The sequence below is a fragment of the Vigna angularis genome, chromosome 1 (assembly GCF_016808095.1).
Source record: "Vigna angularis cultivar LongXiaoDou No.4 chromosome 1, ASM1680809v1, whole genome shotgun sequence".
In the NCBI taxonomy this organism is placed as follows: domain Eukaryota; kingdom Viridiplantae; phylum Streptophyta; class Magnoliopsida; order Fabales; family Fabaceae; genus Vigna; species Vigna angularis.
Window position 1 is genome coordinate 55,145,036 of NC_068970.1, and position 16,564 is coordinate 55,161,599.

At 36.6% G+C, this 16,564-nt stretch overlaps 1 protein-coding gene across 1 annotated transcript; it reads left to right on the forward strand.

Moving 5' to 3' along the window:
- The first annotated feature begins 6,746 nt into the window (after window positions 1-6,746).
- Window positions 6,747-7,877, forward strand: LOC128195350 (uncharacterized). Its single transcript, XM_052872619.1, has 5 exons — window positions 6,747-6,843; window positions 6,936-7,046; window positions 7,146-7,227; window positions 7,604-7,702; window positions 7,782-7,877. The coding sequence occupies exons 1-5, from the start codon at window positions 6,758-6,760 to the stop codon at window positions 7,875-7,877; spliced, it is 474 nt and encodes a 157-aa protein (XP_052728579.1). The 5' UTR covers window positions 6,747-6,757.
- The last annotated feature ends 8,687 nt before the right edge of the window (window positions 7,878-16,564 follow it).

Consider the following 16,564-nt stretch of genomic DNA (forward strand, 5'->3'; position numbering starts at 1 on the left):
AGAGCTGGGATCTAAGACAACATGTGAATCATCTTCCATTCCTAGAATCAATGACCCACAAGGACTCCTATTTCAGTTCAAGATTTCATCTTACGTTCCCATAATCCATAAAACCCCAAAATCAAGCCATGAACGTTCCCATTACATGCAAGCTTTAAGATCGGAAACAAGAATACTAGCAATTGATAGAAAAGGCATATATATATTCAAATCATTCAACAATTACACAAGAATTCAAAGGCTACAACTAATCCCAACAAGATGGGTTTGGTTCTCCATTTCCATGGAGAACCCTAAAGCTTACAACATGGAAGATGGAAGAAGAAGGAGACCCAAAGGAAGAGGAGGAGATGTTCCCACAAGCTCCTCACGCCCTCCATGAGCTCCAGCCGTGAAATCGCGCCTCCAAATGACCAAAGACCCTTAACCCTTCACGTTTCTGGTTAAATAAGCTGTCTGCCACATCAGTAAAAGTCGTGCCCGGGCGCCCTCTGTCAGTCGCGCCCGGGCGCGAGACTCTCTGGAAATATTCAAAACTGGCGAAAAGTCGCGCCCGAGCGCCCCATTTCTCACGCCCGAGCGTGAAACTCTCTGGAAAAATTCAAGTCTGGCGAAAAGTCGCGCCCGGGCGCCCCTCTGTTTTCGCGCCCGAGCGCGAGCCTCTCGCATTTGGACGAACGTCCTACAATCTGGCAGAGCGTCCTCCTTCCTGGACGAGCGTCCTCTTGGCTGGACGAGCGTCCACTTCTACCTGGCTGGACGAGCGTTCTCTGCCTGGGACGAACGACCTCTCCTGGACGAACGTCCTCCTTCTGCATGGACGAACGTCCTCTTCTGCATGGACGAGCGTCCCTCGTGTCTGGCTGGACGAGCGTCCTCTTCCTGGGCGAACGTCCCCTTTGGACGAGCGTCCTCCTGGACGAGCGTCCTCCTGGACGAACGTCCGCTCTCTTGGACGAGCGGACACCTGACTGGACGAGCGTCCTCAATGTGGGACGAACGTCCTCCAGCTCCTGGACGACCGTCCGCTCGTGCTACCACTCTGGACGGGCGTCCACTCTTCTGCCTTCTGGGCGAGCGTCCGCTCTCCTGGGACGAGCGTTCTTGCACTGCTGATGGCATTTCTTCGTGCTAATTTCGTGGTCCAGTTCTATCGTTTGTTGGAGAGTCTTCCAAGCTCATTTTTAGCTACAAAATAAGGGATTATTGATGAAAGTACATCAAAGTAGCCAAAAACACAAATATATAGAAAACAAGACAAAACAAGAGGATTAAGCAAGTTATAAGTTAGAAAGGAGTTGATTTTGCCATTAAAATGATGCTTAAAATATGGTATAATTTAGTATTATCAAGGGGCGCCGGGCGCGAGCTGCACCAGGGCCTCTGCACTAGATTGACTGAGTGGCGCCCACCCCCCCTGCTGAGGGGCGCCCAGCGCAAGCTGCATCAGGGGCGCCCAGCACCAAAAATTCTGGTTCTGCACTTTTTGTTTTTTCTTGATTTATGATGAGTTTCCCATTCTTTTGCACTCTTTCACACACTCGTTTTGATGTGTTTTTATACCTTTTTGTGTTGTTGTACCTTTGGGAAGCTTAATTCTAAGACTTCCCTCTTTGTTCATGTACTTTTGTCTTTGTTTGTTTTGGATTTCATTGTCTTGTTTCTTTGCTTTCTTGTGCATTTTTCTTTTAGTATGTTTGATGGATTCTTCTCTTTAGTTGTTGACTATGGAATATTAATTTCACTTTGAGCTCACTTTGTGCAAGATAACATCTTTCTTAGAACTTTAAAGGTGTCAAAACCACCAGTGGTCATCCTTTGAGGCATGCGTGAGTTGAGCAATCATATGACTTGAAGATTTTGCTGCTCGTGTAGCATGGCCTGGGGGCCAGGCCCTACTGATGGGGGAGGTGAAGCAGTTGCGGAGTATAAGATACTGGAGGAGGAAGATGTTACATATGAAAAGAGAAAAGTGAAGCTAGCACTACTACAAAATTGACTATAGATAGCGCTGCATAAATAGCGCTTTTTCTAATAAGCACTATCTATTAATGTGCAGAACAATAGATAACACTTATTTAAACAAGCGCTATCTATAACTATGATAATAGATAGCGCGTATTTTAAAAAACGCTATCTATAATTATTTAATATTATTTTTTTAATTAATAAATTGAAATATATCCATAGATAGCGCTTGTTTGAAAAAGCGCTATCTATGACAATTGAATAGATAGCACGTTTTTTACTAAGCGCGGCGCGATGTATTGTGACCCAATAGATAGCACGTTTTACAGTACGCGTTATATCTATAACGATTAAAAAATTTTCCTCTTCGCGCTACTAGGAGTCTTGAAATTTGACGTTCACTCACTTCATCACTGCTTAACGCTGTTCCAAGGTTTCATTTGCGCTGCTCCTTCGTTTCATTCGCGCTCCTCCTCCGTTTCATTCGCGCTGCTCCTCCGTTTCACCACTGGTTAGGGCTCTTCTCCTCTGTTTCATCAGCGTAGAGGGCTCCTTCTCCTCCGTTCATCAGTGCGTTAGGGCTCCTTCGGTAGTTCTCCTTCAATTTGACGTGTACGTCTTTGCTCACTCTTTCAGTGCACTCCCGTTTTCAACAGTGTGTGTGGCCTTTGCTCCTTCGTTTTAGGACTTTCGTTTTCAGGTATCACATTCCCTCTCCCTCCTCTTCTCGGCTTCGTTTCTCCTTTGCCTTATTTTCATGAAAACACGTTTTTATCAGGTGGTGATTGCGCCATTGGTGTAGATTCTGTGTTCGTGCAGTGGGTTTAGGAACCCATTGTCACTCGCTTCTGTGTTAGGGCAAACACTGAGGGAGAACGACAGTCCTCTGGTGAGTTTTTAAATTTTGCAATTTTGTTATAGTTATAGTTATTTTATTTTAGCACACATAGGTCGCGTGAATATTTGAGTTTGATGACTCTGTTTTGCATGAGTGAGAGTAATTCTTAGTGTAAGTATGGAACAACTTGGATTAGTGTGTGTTTGAGTGTTAGGAAGAGGGAATGTTAATGTAACAGAGGGGAGAAGGGTAGTTGTAGAGAAAGGTTGAGAGAAGGTGAGGTTCAATGTTTGATTGGAAGTGTGAGGTGAGAGAAAGGATTGGAGTGTCGTAGATCATGTTCAGTCAAAGGAATTTGGATTTTTTATTCAAATTTCAGCATTCAAAAATAACTATTTGAATGATAGTTCCAATAAAATAGAAACATAATGATAAACCATAGCTAGATGTTCTATTGTTGTTCCGAAGGACAATAATTATTAGTTGTGTAGAGGTGATAGATGATTCAAGCTATATAACTCTGGTCATACATGTTTGCTGGTATGTTCTCTACTGGTTTCAATAGGAGAGGATTAGAGATAAATGATAAAATAGTTTTACCGGGCAATTAAAGTAGTATGAGTTGTAGGAGGAACAAAGTCTTTAATCTGGCTGTGAACTTTTAATTGTGTGAAGCCAATGGTGTTGATTCTCGAAGTTGTCATGTGTTAGTAATAGAAAATGTTGTTCCTGAAATTAACAGTGTAAAAGTGTCACCATTTTGCTTCAAAATCAGTCATTGTACATCAACCGTAGCCTTCCACTGCTGTGCTCCTCTTCACGTTCCAGCCGTCCACTTCCACTGTCCACTATCCAGCTCTCTGCATTCTCACGGGCTGCTCTCCCCTCTGGAATGTCCCCCTCTATTCTACTGTATACTATACTACACTACTGCTACTGGAATCTAAATTACTCACACTTAACACTACACGGCCTTCTCCTTATATTCTTGGAAGTGCACACTTTCATTTGTTCCAGCCAGCTTTCCCATGTTTTTGGTCTCCCATTATCATCTTTTAATTAATTTCTTCCATCAATTGCTGCTCCTGGATGCCAAATAAAGTAAGGTGGGGCCCTTCATTTCTCATACACTTCCGCATGCTACTGCTTTGACCGAGAACACCACTTCTTGGATGGGTGGTGTTGTGTGCCACCGTGACAAAGCTTTCTCGCTTCCCCTAGTGCTGCTCTGTGCAAGCCGGACACCACTCCCCTTCTTGCTGGACGCTGCTTTTTTTCCATCCAGCCATGTCGTGAAAGCTCATCCAAGCTGCTGTTCCGTGGTGAAGGGCTAGACTTTGTTTGCTGGATTGCTTCCGCTTCTTGCCACTTCTTGGATGCTTGGTGCTGCACCTTATCTGGCCGTGATGTTCTTCTTCCAGCAAGACCGTGAGCTTCCTGGATGCAAGACTTGTTGGACATGCTTGCTGGATGCGTGAAGATGGCTGGATTGTTCCAACACGTCCCAGCTCTTTGTAGACCGGACGCTGCTGCACCTTAGCTGGCCGTGAGCTCCTCTTTCTTTACATGGAGCAGCTGGTTCTCCTGGATGTGGTTGGACATATTGAAGGTCTGGCCCTGACACTTTCTCTCTTCCAACATCATGGTACCTTCATGTGCCAAGCCTGTACCGTGAACACCGATGCTGTTGCTGTTGTTCCAGCCGTGAACTTCTCCAATGTGCTATTGTTTCTGACTTTAAAAGAAATACAAAACGGTGCTCTCCATTGGATGGCTGCGTGTTCTTTCCAAGTGCAGCCGTGACACCTCCATTCTTTCTCTTTGCCTCTCATTCCCGTGCTGCAGTTCTTGGACGTGTGAATCACCGTACACAACCAACAAAACACCACTTCTTCCAAATGAAATCAGCCATGCTTGGACTTGCTATTGCCTCTGCTTCCTAGCTGGAATGTAACTCATGCTGCACCAATTGTCCAATTGAAAAGCTCTTTTTCTGGACCACCATGCTGCTACTGGATGATAGCTGGACGTTATGCTCTTTTCCTCTCATTCCCGTGACATGCTAGATGCTCCAAGAGTGAGGCTGCTTGCTGGACGGTGTTCTCTTCAAGGGCCGTGAGTTCTTCAAGCTGGACGGTGCTGCTGTGTGGCTGCTGGACCGTGGAGTCCTTCCTCATGCAGCAGCCGTTCTTCTTCTCCAACCTCTGCATGTGCTGGACTAGGCCGTGGAGTGTGCTTGTGTTGTGTGCAGCTGTGTGCTCCCTGCTGGCAGCGTTGGACGTGGCTGGTGCAACTGCCTTCCTTTCTCTCCACCAAGAAACTAAGCATTTTGCTGCTGGAAAAATAAAAGAAACGTGTCCCCCTTTCCGTGACAGAGAGCCCTTCTAAGAAAGAAAAATTCCAAAACCTCCATGCAGTAAGCGTGCAGCTTTTCTCTAACGTGTTCCTTTGCTCAAGGTGGCTTTTGCTGGACGTTGTGTCTCCTGCGTGCTGCTGCCTGCACTCCTTTCATCTCCCACCATGCATCTTCAATTTATTTAATATTCATTGCCCATGGGCTGCCAAGCCATTGTAAAAGAAACCGTGAGTGGTGCCCACCTTTTTGTATTGTCTCCCACTTCTTAAAAGAAAGAAGATTCCCTTTTAATTGGATGGCTAGGCCGTGTGGTGTGATTCTTCAATTGCTAGAGTTAATGTGACGGTGTAGTAAGCATTGGCAGCAAATAAAATAGGAAGCCTTCACAATTAGTGTTTCATCCTTGCTGTTGTCCGTGTGAATAAAATTGTTCCAAGTAATACATATATAATCTAGATATTCCTTATTATAAAGAATTTGCTCCTCATTTCTATAATTACAGAACTTACAATATAAATTAGAGGAATGCAAGGAACTAAATCTTTTCAACACACCCTTTTCTACTGGTTAAAATTAACTAACTATAGAAGTTGTGAAACTAGCATTTCTATAAGCTAAAACTTCATATAATTATTATTAATAAAATAATATTATTAAATTTATACTAAAATTCATTAAATATTTTAAAAGAAATAAATTTTATTAAATTATAATTATTAAATTTTAATTATTTTGTAAATTAATAAAAGTATATATATATATATATATATATATATAATATGGATAAATAAATAAATAACTGTTTTTAAAGTTGTTTAAAAAGTTAATATAATAATTATTAAAATAAAATAATATTATTAAATTCATACTAAAGTTTATTATATATTTTAAAAGAACTAATATTGCTACTTTTTAATTAATCTTAAGGCTACTTTTAGGTAGACAAATACACCTTACCACACAATATTGACCTTACTGCTTCTATTTAATTAACCATCTTACTACACATTCTTCTTTGAATTTATAAGTAGATAAATACTACTACATTTTAATTTTAATTAACCTTACTGCTACTTCTAGGTAGACAAATACACCTTACCACACAATATTCACTTTGCTACTTCTCTTTTCTTAAGTGACCTTGTTTTCTTTATTCGGGCTCTGATAGAGTATACACTCAACATCAAAGCTGAAGCCTTAATGAATTGCTCTTTCCACAATCATTGTTGCTCCCAAGTAGGCAGATTGTAGTGTGATTTTTATTTGTTGAATTTGAAAGCAGGGTGCATTTTCATTTTCTTATGATCATCTGAAATTGGTTTGTTTAATTAGATTTATAAATACTTGATTTCATTTTTACTAATTGCATTGTTATTCTTTTTGTAAATTGCAGTTGTGAACTTTTCTTACACATACGGTGTGTTCAAAGTTGAGGTAGGATGAATATTATTTTATAGTTTGTTATTGCAAATAGTGTTAACTTGTATATATTACTAATACTATATTGACTAATCTTGATAGATTAATAAAATATGGAACGAAAAAGGATGTTTGCTAGTCGATTATCACCCCAAATCACAACACATGAGCTACCAATGAAAGACAGAATGCAAAAAATAGTTACTCTTTTTCTTGATAATGGGGTGATTGATAAGTTTGTTCTTGCACCTATTAATACCGGGTAATACTTTACTTTACAACTTTATCAACAATGTATTATTTTCAAAGTTAAATGTACGAATTCTAATTTTGTTGATTCATTTCAAATTGCAGCCAACATTGGGTTTTGCTAGGAATCAATCTTAAACTGGAGATAATTCATTATCTTGACCCAATAGCGGTAGACATTAATATGAGGCAAGATTTGAAAAAATTGTTTGACATGTAAGAATATATGTGTTGTATACTTTTACTTGACATATTCGTATACTTTTAGTTTTATTGTTGTTACTTATACATGCTTTAATTTTATTTATTCATTAGGGTTATACAAACCTATCGAGCTCAAACAGGAAACATGGTTTCAAAATCTAAGTCAAACAATATCAAGTGGACAACAATTAAGGTACATTACTCTAGTATGTTTTGTGTAGTATAGTCTTGATTGTGATAATTAAATTGTTGAATGACCTCATGTGACCTTTTAATTCACATTATGGCTGCTTGTATTGTACTGGTTAGGTGAATAACTTGTACTCTTGAATTATTGAAGACTTATTTCCTTGTTGCATAGTAATGGTTAGTTAAATAATATGTATTATTGTGAAACTGGTTGGAGGAGTATATGATTGTTATGAAAGCATAACCTTTTATTAATAGTTTAAACTTGTATATGGTATATAGTTATTTGTTATTTGCACTGAACATGTTTGGAGTATACTAGAGTTTTGAATCTTTTTATGTTCAAATTATAAAAATGCTTTTTAATTTTGAAATTCTAGTGCCCAAGACAACCCAACGGCAATGATTGTGGGTATTACGTGTGCCAATATATGAAGGAAATTATTACATATTGTGAAGGAGGAACAATTCCAACTGATGTAAGTTATCTTTATCGTCATAATTAATTTGTAGTAATATTTAATTAACTAATTCTATATTATTTTCTCTTTCTTGCAGTATTTTTCTAGTTGCAGATGTCAACAATATCATGAAAGTCAAATCATTGAAGTTAGAGAAAATTGGTGTATACATGTAATTAGTACATGCTTATAGGCTATGTTAAGGTGATGTGATTATAAGTATTGATAGGATATATATGTTATGACACGTAATAGACGACTTAACGATTAACTTTTGAATTATTAGTGTACCAATAATTTGTATTTATATTAATGAACATTCTTTTTGAGACATTTGTCATATTTTTCTCAATATTTTATATTTTTTTTGTATATAATATCATAATAGAACTAATATTTTATATTTTATTCTAAAATTTATTATTTTTTTTAAAAAAAATTTGAACCAATAGATAGCGCTTCTTTAAAGAAGTGCTATCTATTGTCAGCAATAATAGATAGCGCTTCTTTAAAGAAGCACTATCTATTGACAACCACCAATAGATAGCGCTTGTTTAAAGAAGTGTTATCTATTGGTGACTGATAATAGATAGCGCTTTTTTAAAGAAGCGCTATCTATTATTGCTGACAATAGATAGCGCTTTTTTTAGAAGCGCTATCTATTAATAGATAGCGCACGCATAGATAGCGCTTTTTAAGCGCTATCTATAATAAAAAAAAGCGCTATCTATGCAGTTTTTTGTAGTAGTGTAGTGTTCTACACTACTGGAGCTGCAAAGAGTCCATTCTAGACCGGTTTTTCAGTTTTAATTTCATGCTTTATCTGCTTTCAGCTTTTGTGTTTTTGATTTCTTTTTGACTTGCCTTGTGGATAGTTCTTGTGCAATTGGTCTGGTGATTTGAGTGATCATATGTTATGCTTGAATTGAATCCAAATCTTTTGTGTTTGCTCTTTATCCTTGAGAATTGTTTTGAAAATCTGATTGAGATTATGTGGTTGAGCTTGTTGAACAGAGATTGTGGTTGCTTGTATCTGTTTAGATAGATGCTTGGTTTTAATTGTGATCAATATTCTTGGCATGATGTTTATCAAATTTTGGAACCTTGAGTAAACCTGTGAGATGTTGTGCCTCATAGTTTATTGATGAATGTTATTACTTTGGAAGCACAGTTGATTTTGCCTAAGTTTCTCTATTTGAACTATTTGCTTGCTTGTTACAAATGATCAAGGCCATCTTGTTCTTCCACCTCTTCTACATTTTGAACCTAAAAACCAATGTATAACCTTTGAACCTTAAAGAAAACTTTCTCATTCCCGAAACCTTAAGCCTATTGAAAAATCATTAACCTCCTTACCTTAAGTTGAGATGAACATATATGTTAGAATGAGGAGAATGGTTTAAGTTTGGGGGAGTTCTTGTCATAAGGGGAGCATTGAGAAAAATAAAAAGTTGAGTTAAAAAGAAAGAAAAAGAAGAAAGAAGAAAAAAACATGAATTCAATGAAAAAGAGTTGGGAAATAAGTTGAGATTGGTTTATTCAATTTTGGAGCAAAAGAGAGACTATGATACATCATGAACTAAATTGTTTGGTCTCTTATCTCAAGGTGCTTTGTTGTCCAGAAAAACCAATTTTTCTTCTTAGCCCAGCCACAATACAAGCTTCAAAAAGTCCTTGTGATGTAACTTGCTTGTTAATATGTTTGATATTGTTGAAACAAAAGGCAAAGTTGATTTGTGTAACATTGTAATAGTTGAGAGTATGGCACACATCCTTATACACCATTGTGCTTGAGTGAAACACTTTCCTTGGTGAGGATTGGTTCCATGCACTCATTGAAAACAACTTGCCATGTTTGTTGATCTATCATTTGCATCTATCTTGTGACTTTGAATTTGTGAGCACCATGATTGAAGTTTAGCTTGCTAAGACTATATTGTCTCTTGAATGTGATTTATAAGTTGAGCAAGCATGATTGATTTTGTTTATTTGATTGAAACTATGCTTGAGTTGCTAGACCATTGTGATTGAATTGTTTGCTAGGTGAAGTACTTTTGCTTGAGGACAAGCAAAGTTGTAAGTTTGGGGGTATTTGATAATGCTAAATTTTACCATTATTTAAGCATCATTTTAGTAGCAAAATCAACTTCTTTCTAACTTATAACTTGTTAAATCCTCTTCTTTTGTCTTGTTTTCTAAATAAATGTGTTTTTGGCCACTTTGATGTACTTTCATCAATAATCCCTTATTTTGTAGCTAAAAATGTGCTTGGAAGGGTCTCCAATAATGTCCAAGGCTGAACCAACCACTAGAAGCAAGCAGATCTGCGGAAAAAGTGAAAATGATGCAGTGCTGAAAAGTCAGGCCGGGCCCCCCTGGGTCAGGGGGCGCCCAGCGCCACCTGCACAGAAGCCAGTTTCTGCACAGAAGCCAGTTTTGTGTGCTGGTTGCGCCCGGGCGTGACAGAGGGGCGCCGGGCGCGACTTTTTGCGAGAAGCTCGCGCCCGGGCATGAGAAATGGGGCGCCGGGCGCGACTTTTTTCGAGAGGCTCGCGCCCAGGCGCGACTGAGAGGGCGCCGGGCGCGACTTTTGCTGATGTGTCAGATCCAGCTTATTTAACCCAGAAATGCGAAGGGGTTTGTGTCTTTGGTTCATTGGAGGTGCAATTCTACGACTGGAGCTCATGGAGGGCGTGAGGAGCTTGTGGGAACATCTCCTCCTCTTCCTTTGGGTCTCCTTCTTCTTCCATCTTCCATGTTTGTAAGCTTTAGGGTTCTCCATGGAAATGGAGAACCAAACCCATCTTTGTTGGGATTAGTTGTAGCCTTTGAATCTTGTGTAATTGTTGAATGATTTGATTATATATATTCCTTTTCTATCAATTGCTAGTATTCTTGTTTCTGATCTTAAAGCTTGCATGTAATGGGGACGTTCATGACTTGATTTTGGGGTTTTATGGATTATGGGGACGTAAGATGAAACCCAGAATTGAAATAGGAGTCCTTGTGGGTCATTGATTCTAGGGATGGAAGATGATTCACATGTTTCTTAGATCCTAGCTCTTTAATGCGGGTTTTGCTTGTTAGATTGCCAAGGGATTGGGGTTTGATAAGGAAAACCTAGGCTCTTTCACCTAAGGGATTAGGGCTAGAGTGTTTTAGTGGATTGACTTTAGTAAATTGATAGAGAGGAGATGAAATTAGTCTTACACAAGAGTGCTTTGGTGAAAACTAGCCTTAACAATGTCATTTCATACCATTTCTAGTCTTTTCCATTTCCAAGTGTCTTCAATACCAAAGTCCAACCTTGTAATTATGTATGAATTTATGTTTCTGCACTTGTTCTGTAAATTGATGTTATGTTATTGAGTCTATATGAGTTGTTAATCGCACAATTCTCTAGTATTACGAGTCTCTTGGGAAAACGATACCCGGTCTTACCGGTTTATTACTTGAACGATTCGGTGCGCTTGCCGAAATCGAGCCCAACAAGAGTTTTGGCTAACAGATGCCACCCGAGGTTAGTCCGTTCCGTCCAAATTAACCATAAGGACGAGGACCTCCTGTCATTCCCACACATGACTTACCCTTTTCTACGTGAGAAACGAGTAATCACGAATATCAGGATGAACCGCTAGCTTAGCATGCCCACATTCATACTTTACCAATTCCAATATACATTCATGAGCTATTCCTCCCCGGAATACTCGTTCATAACCAAAGTCATTTCATCCATATTATATTCCATCATCTTTCATTATTAAAACCTCAACTGAACCAATTTGAATAAAGATCCCTTAGGATACCAAATATCGAACGTTAATCTTCAATCCCGAACGAGACCGAACACTTGGAGTGAGATTGAGAGGTCGCTAGTTCCAAAATAGATCAAAACCGAGAGAGTTACTATCGGGGTTGAGAAAGAGACCGATTACAATAATATTTCTCACAGACTAATAGAATCGAACGTTATTTACAAGGTGAGCCAATTTAATGAACCGACTCATGAGACTTTAGACCGAACACCAATAAACCTAGGTCGAGTACTAAGACTCTAGGCTGAACACCATAGAAACTGATATTGTAGGACATCTAATAATAATAAGTGACGGAATTATATGAAGAAACCGAACGCTATAAATACTTAGCTTATTTATGAATTTAACATCAAGGAGAACGAGTGTTGGTCGAAGACCGAGCACTGTAGAGACCGAACGCTATTGGTTTTGGCCAAATGCTCTTATTTAAAAATTAAATTACGGAAACGAGAACAAGCGCCTGGTGTAAGACCGAGCACCACTTAATACGAGTGCTTGGTGTAAGACCGAGCACTACTTAGTACGAGCGCTTGATGTAAGACCGAGCACTACTAAATTTATAGAAGAAAGGCTTGATAAATATCATAAGATACCATTTAACTAGTGTTCAAGAATGAATGAAATATACAAATACATATAGATATACTTGAGTTTATAACAGAATACCAAGGAACGGATATCCTTGGTTGAACGCTTATATATACAAATATTACTAAACGAACACGTTCGGTCCTCAGCTGGAATTTCATCCAAATGAAAGAATCCAGTTCCAACCGCGTCCACAAGAAAATCGAACGGTCAAAGACCTTCAGTGACAAACATCCATTTTCATATGGAATTACATACTTAGAATTCTTTATATCATTTCATTTCTCAAAATCTATCTTCATAATTTCATACATCCATATCATAATAAATATTCATATTTCATACACTCAAAACATAGCAACAATCATTTTTCATATTCATTCAGCAAATCAACGAACATGCATCCATTCAAAACGAACATAAAATCAAATTATATAAGTTTCCCTTACCTCTAACGTGACCGAACGTTCGCAGTTTAAACAGAATAGCTCACCACCAATTTCTTAGAAGACTACGATCGTGATTTACGAAACAGTCCAGAATCCGAAACTGATCGGTTCAAACGGATGCCCTCGACGCCGGAAGAGTAGAAATGGTGCCTGAGTGGTGATCGGAGAAGAGAAAATGAGTGTTTGTTAGAGAGAAGATGAAGAAATCTAGAGAGAAGGAGTTGAAAATGGAAACTCAGAAGGTTGAAGAAGATGGTTGCGTGCAGAGAGTGGCATAGATTTTTGAAAACTAAGTTTTACTTCTACCGTCAAAACCGAACGTTCAATCCTCTGCAGCCACTTGTTTTCTATTTTCTGAAATTCTAAACTCTCTTCTTGACACTTGGTTTCCACTCGAATGGAGTTTCTTAATGGGTATTTACTGGTTCTGAAAGTTTGATAACAAAATATTAATAGATGATAGGAAATCATTATTAATGAACATAATTTCGATATTAAATGAAAATTTATTTGTATAATCTTATTATTGAAAAAATATTGTACTTTTGTCTAAAAATAAATAATGTAATAATATTTTTAAATATAAAATGGTAACATTGTTACTTCTATTAAAAAAGCTGTTACTAAAAATAGGTTAATAATATTTTTATAATGTTTTATTTTATTTAAAAAATTACTAAAAATTTTTAATAATATTTTTATAATCACTACAGGAAAACAATAAGTTGTTAGCTAAAAGTTCACACAAAATTGAAAATGTTAACATTAACAAAAGAAAAGTGTTGGTTTTACATTCCAAAAATGACAACGTTAGTATGGACACTAATAGAGTAGAGTCAATCAAAATAAACGGAGTTAGATAAGCCGACTTAAACCACGTAAACACTTAAAAACTATATAATATTGATTAAACATTATTTCCGCTAGATGGACGTTAAGTAATTTTAATTTAATAGGCTAAATCAACGTTAAAATGAGTCAATTAAAATATTTAGATTATCTTGGTTAAATCAATTCTAATGTGAATATTGAAAAATTTAAGCACAAAAGTAAATTAGAGTATTATTTATATTGCTTTTTAAATTTATTTTCAGTTATATTATTAATTCTTTAATTTTAAAAGTAACATAAGAAAATATGATTAGATTTTGAAATATATTATAATTTCTCATCTTCCAAAATCATCTAAAATAACTACAATAATGATAATCATTTTAAGTAAAAGGCATTTTAGAAATTAAACAATAAAATTCAAAGTAAAAATTCTTTTTCAACTATTCCCACGATAATAAAAAATAATGAAAAAACGAATGAGATAAAGATTCAATATTATTATTACACAAAACAATATAAAATTACTTTTTTTTTTCCTTCAACCTTCAAATCAATAGTTAAACTAATACATAAACTAATACATGACAATTTCCAAATATCCAAATTTTTTATCCGGTGGCACCTCATCCAAACAAAATGAAATTATTCCCATTACATACACATTTCATGTTAAAAATATATATAAACGTTTTTTAACTTTATAAGAAAACACGTTAATATTATTCAAAATCAAATTAAACACATCTTTTTCATTAACCATTAAAAAAAATCACAAGCTCTAAACAAGAAAAACAATAAACTAGAAAAAAAATTCAATAAGTACTTGGACTAAACTAATAATGTCATAAGAAATTCTAATCAATTTAAATATATAAATATCAAAACATCTACCATTATTTCAAATATTAATTCAATTCCTCTTAACTAGTGTCTAAAAAATATTGTCCATATCAACATGATATATATCCTTAATATCATGTCTCATTAAAGAATATTTCTGGATAGCTAATCCTAAAAAATTGAATATACAAAAGTTATTAATATTTAATGTTGTAATGATAATAGAGAACAATTAAGCGTGTAAAACGGAGACCTATCAAAATTTTAGTAATAATGAAATCAGGATAATTAAATATTCACGTCAACATCATATTGACAAAGTTATACTCAATAGTGCGAAACACAACACACCCTTTACATCTGTCGATGAAAATTAATATTTCAAAATATACTATCACATGTTTATTGTTTTCGAAAATAACTCTTATTTAAATAATAATTTACAGGTTAGATTATTCAAAATATAGTTCTAAATTATATAAAATGAACATAGTTTATAATTTTACAATCTAAAATATAAGTTTAGATTTCATAATTCAACAATATATTCTAAATGATGTAATATGGAATATGGGTTCAAATTAATTATAAAATTTTATAGAAAAAAAGACATATTACTCATATTTTTTCCAATGAGTAAAAGAAGAAAGTAACTATGATGTTGTACAAAAAATTGTTTTCTTCTCTTTCTCTACCTCTCTCTGACTTGGTTAAGGCAATTGCTGCCTGCACCCCCATCAATTTTTACATGCACTACACATTTTTGAAAATCCCTTTTTTTGTTGTGTTTATTTGGAAGTTCTGCGACAGTGGTGAACTTGTTTAAAGTGTTTTGGTGTAGGGGATTTTTGGGAAGCTTTGGTGGGTTGAAGGCGGCGGTGAGTGCTAACGCATAGCAAAAGCCAGACAAGCTGTGGAGTAGTAAAGTATCATTTTGAAAAGTCATTCCGAAAGTAGTTGAGGTGAAACATACATAACTCTCTTGGAAATAAATTCTGATATTGTTGGAAATGTGTTCCAGAATAATGGTTCCGGGGTATATTTGGTGGTTTGGTTTCCGGAAACAGAGATCAGGAAGCCTAAATATGCTTTCCGGAAAGGTCATTCCAGAAGCGTCTATGCAATATCCATTTCTCTTTACATCTGCAACTCTAATCTCTCTGCATCAGCAACTCCTTTTGGGTATCTCTTACTCTTTTTCATGAATTTCATGGATGTTGATTTCAGAGTACAGAACAACAATTTGTGAAGGTGGGTGAATAGGGGAACTCACAAGTAGCTTCATTGTACAATGAGGAAGAAGAAGAAGAAAAGGATACAAAAATTAAGTTTAGATAACAAAAAACCCATAATATTAATTATGATATTTCACATATTTGATGGGGTATGGGCTGAAATTTGAGAGGTGCAGGAAGTAATTTCCATTGGTTAATAATGTCAGGGTGTTGCTCCCTCCACCACCACCCTATACTTCCTCCACCTCTCCACATTATTTTAAATACAATTATATCTTTAAGTTAAAAAGATTTTTACTTTTACCTTATTTTAAATAATTTGAAACCCTAATTTTACTTTCCTAACACCCACCCACGAAACTCTCTTCCCCTTTTCCCATTTTCGTTTCACCTCCCCACCTCCTGCACTTCCATTACTTTTTCTTTCCAGTTTTTTTTTTTTGGTTTGAAAGCTTCCATTGCCGCCATGGTGTGAAGGAGCGTCGCCGCCGTGGTGTGGAGGAACATCGAGGAGCGTCTAGAGCATCAACCAGCATGAGTAAGTATATATCAACGGAGGTGACATCCTTCAACGGATGTCCCCTAATAAAACAAACTCTAAAATAAAAAACGTAACCTTTAAACGGAGGTGACATCTTCAACGGATGTCAACATCCGTTTAAGGTAAAACGAATGTCGACATCCGTTTTTCCTTAAACGAATGTTGACATCCGTTGAAGGATGTCACCCCGTTTAAAGGTTAAAATTTTTATTTTAGGGTTTTATTTCAAGGTTTATTCGAATACGAGGAAGCACGACACGCACTGCACCACTCCACGCACTACACCACGAGAGCGACACTACACCACGAGAGGGAGATTGCTTGATAATTCTTTCCACCACCACCAACCTTTGCAACTTGTAGTATCTCACAACGACGAAAGAAAGAGAGGAAGAAATATAATGTTAAAATGAAAGAAAAGTATTTTACTCATGTATGGGACTAGAATAGGTTATTAGTGAAATATGTTGTGAATGGGTAAAAGTAAAAAATAATAACCCTAAAAATAAAATTTTACTGAGGGACAAAATAGTAAAGGGGAGGTGGAGGGAGAAAGGTGTGGTGGTGGAGGGAGC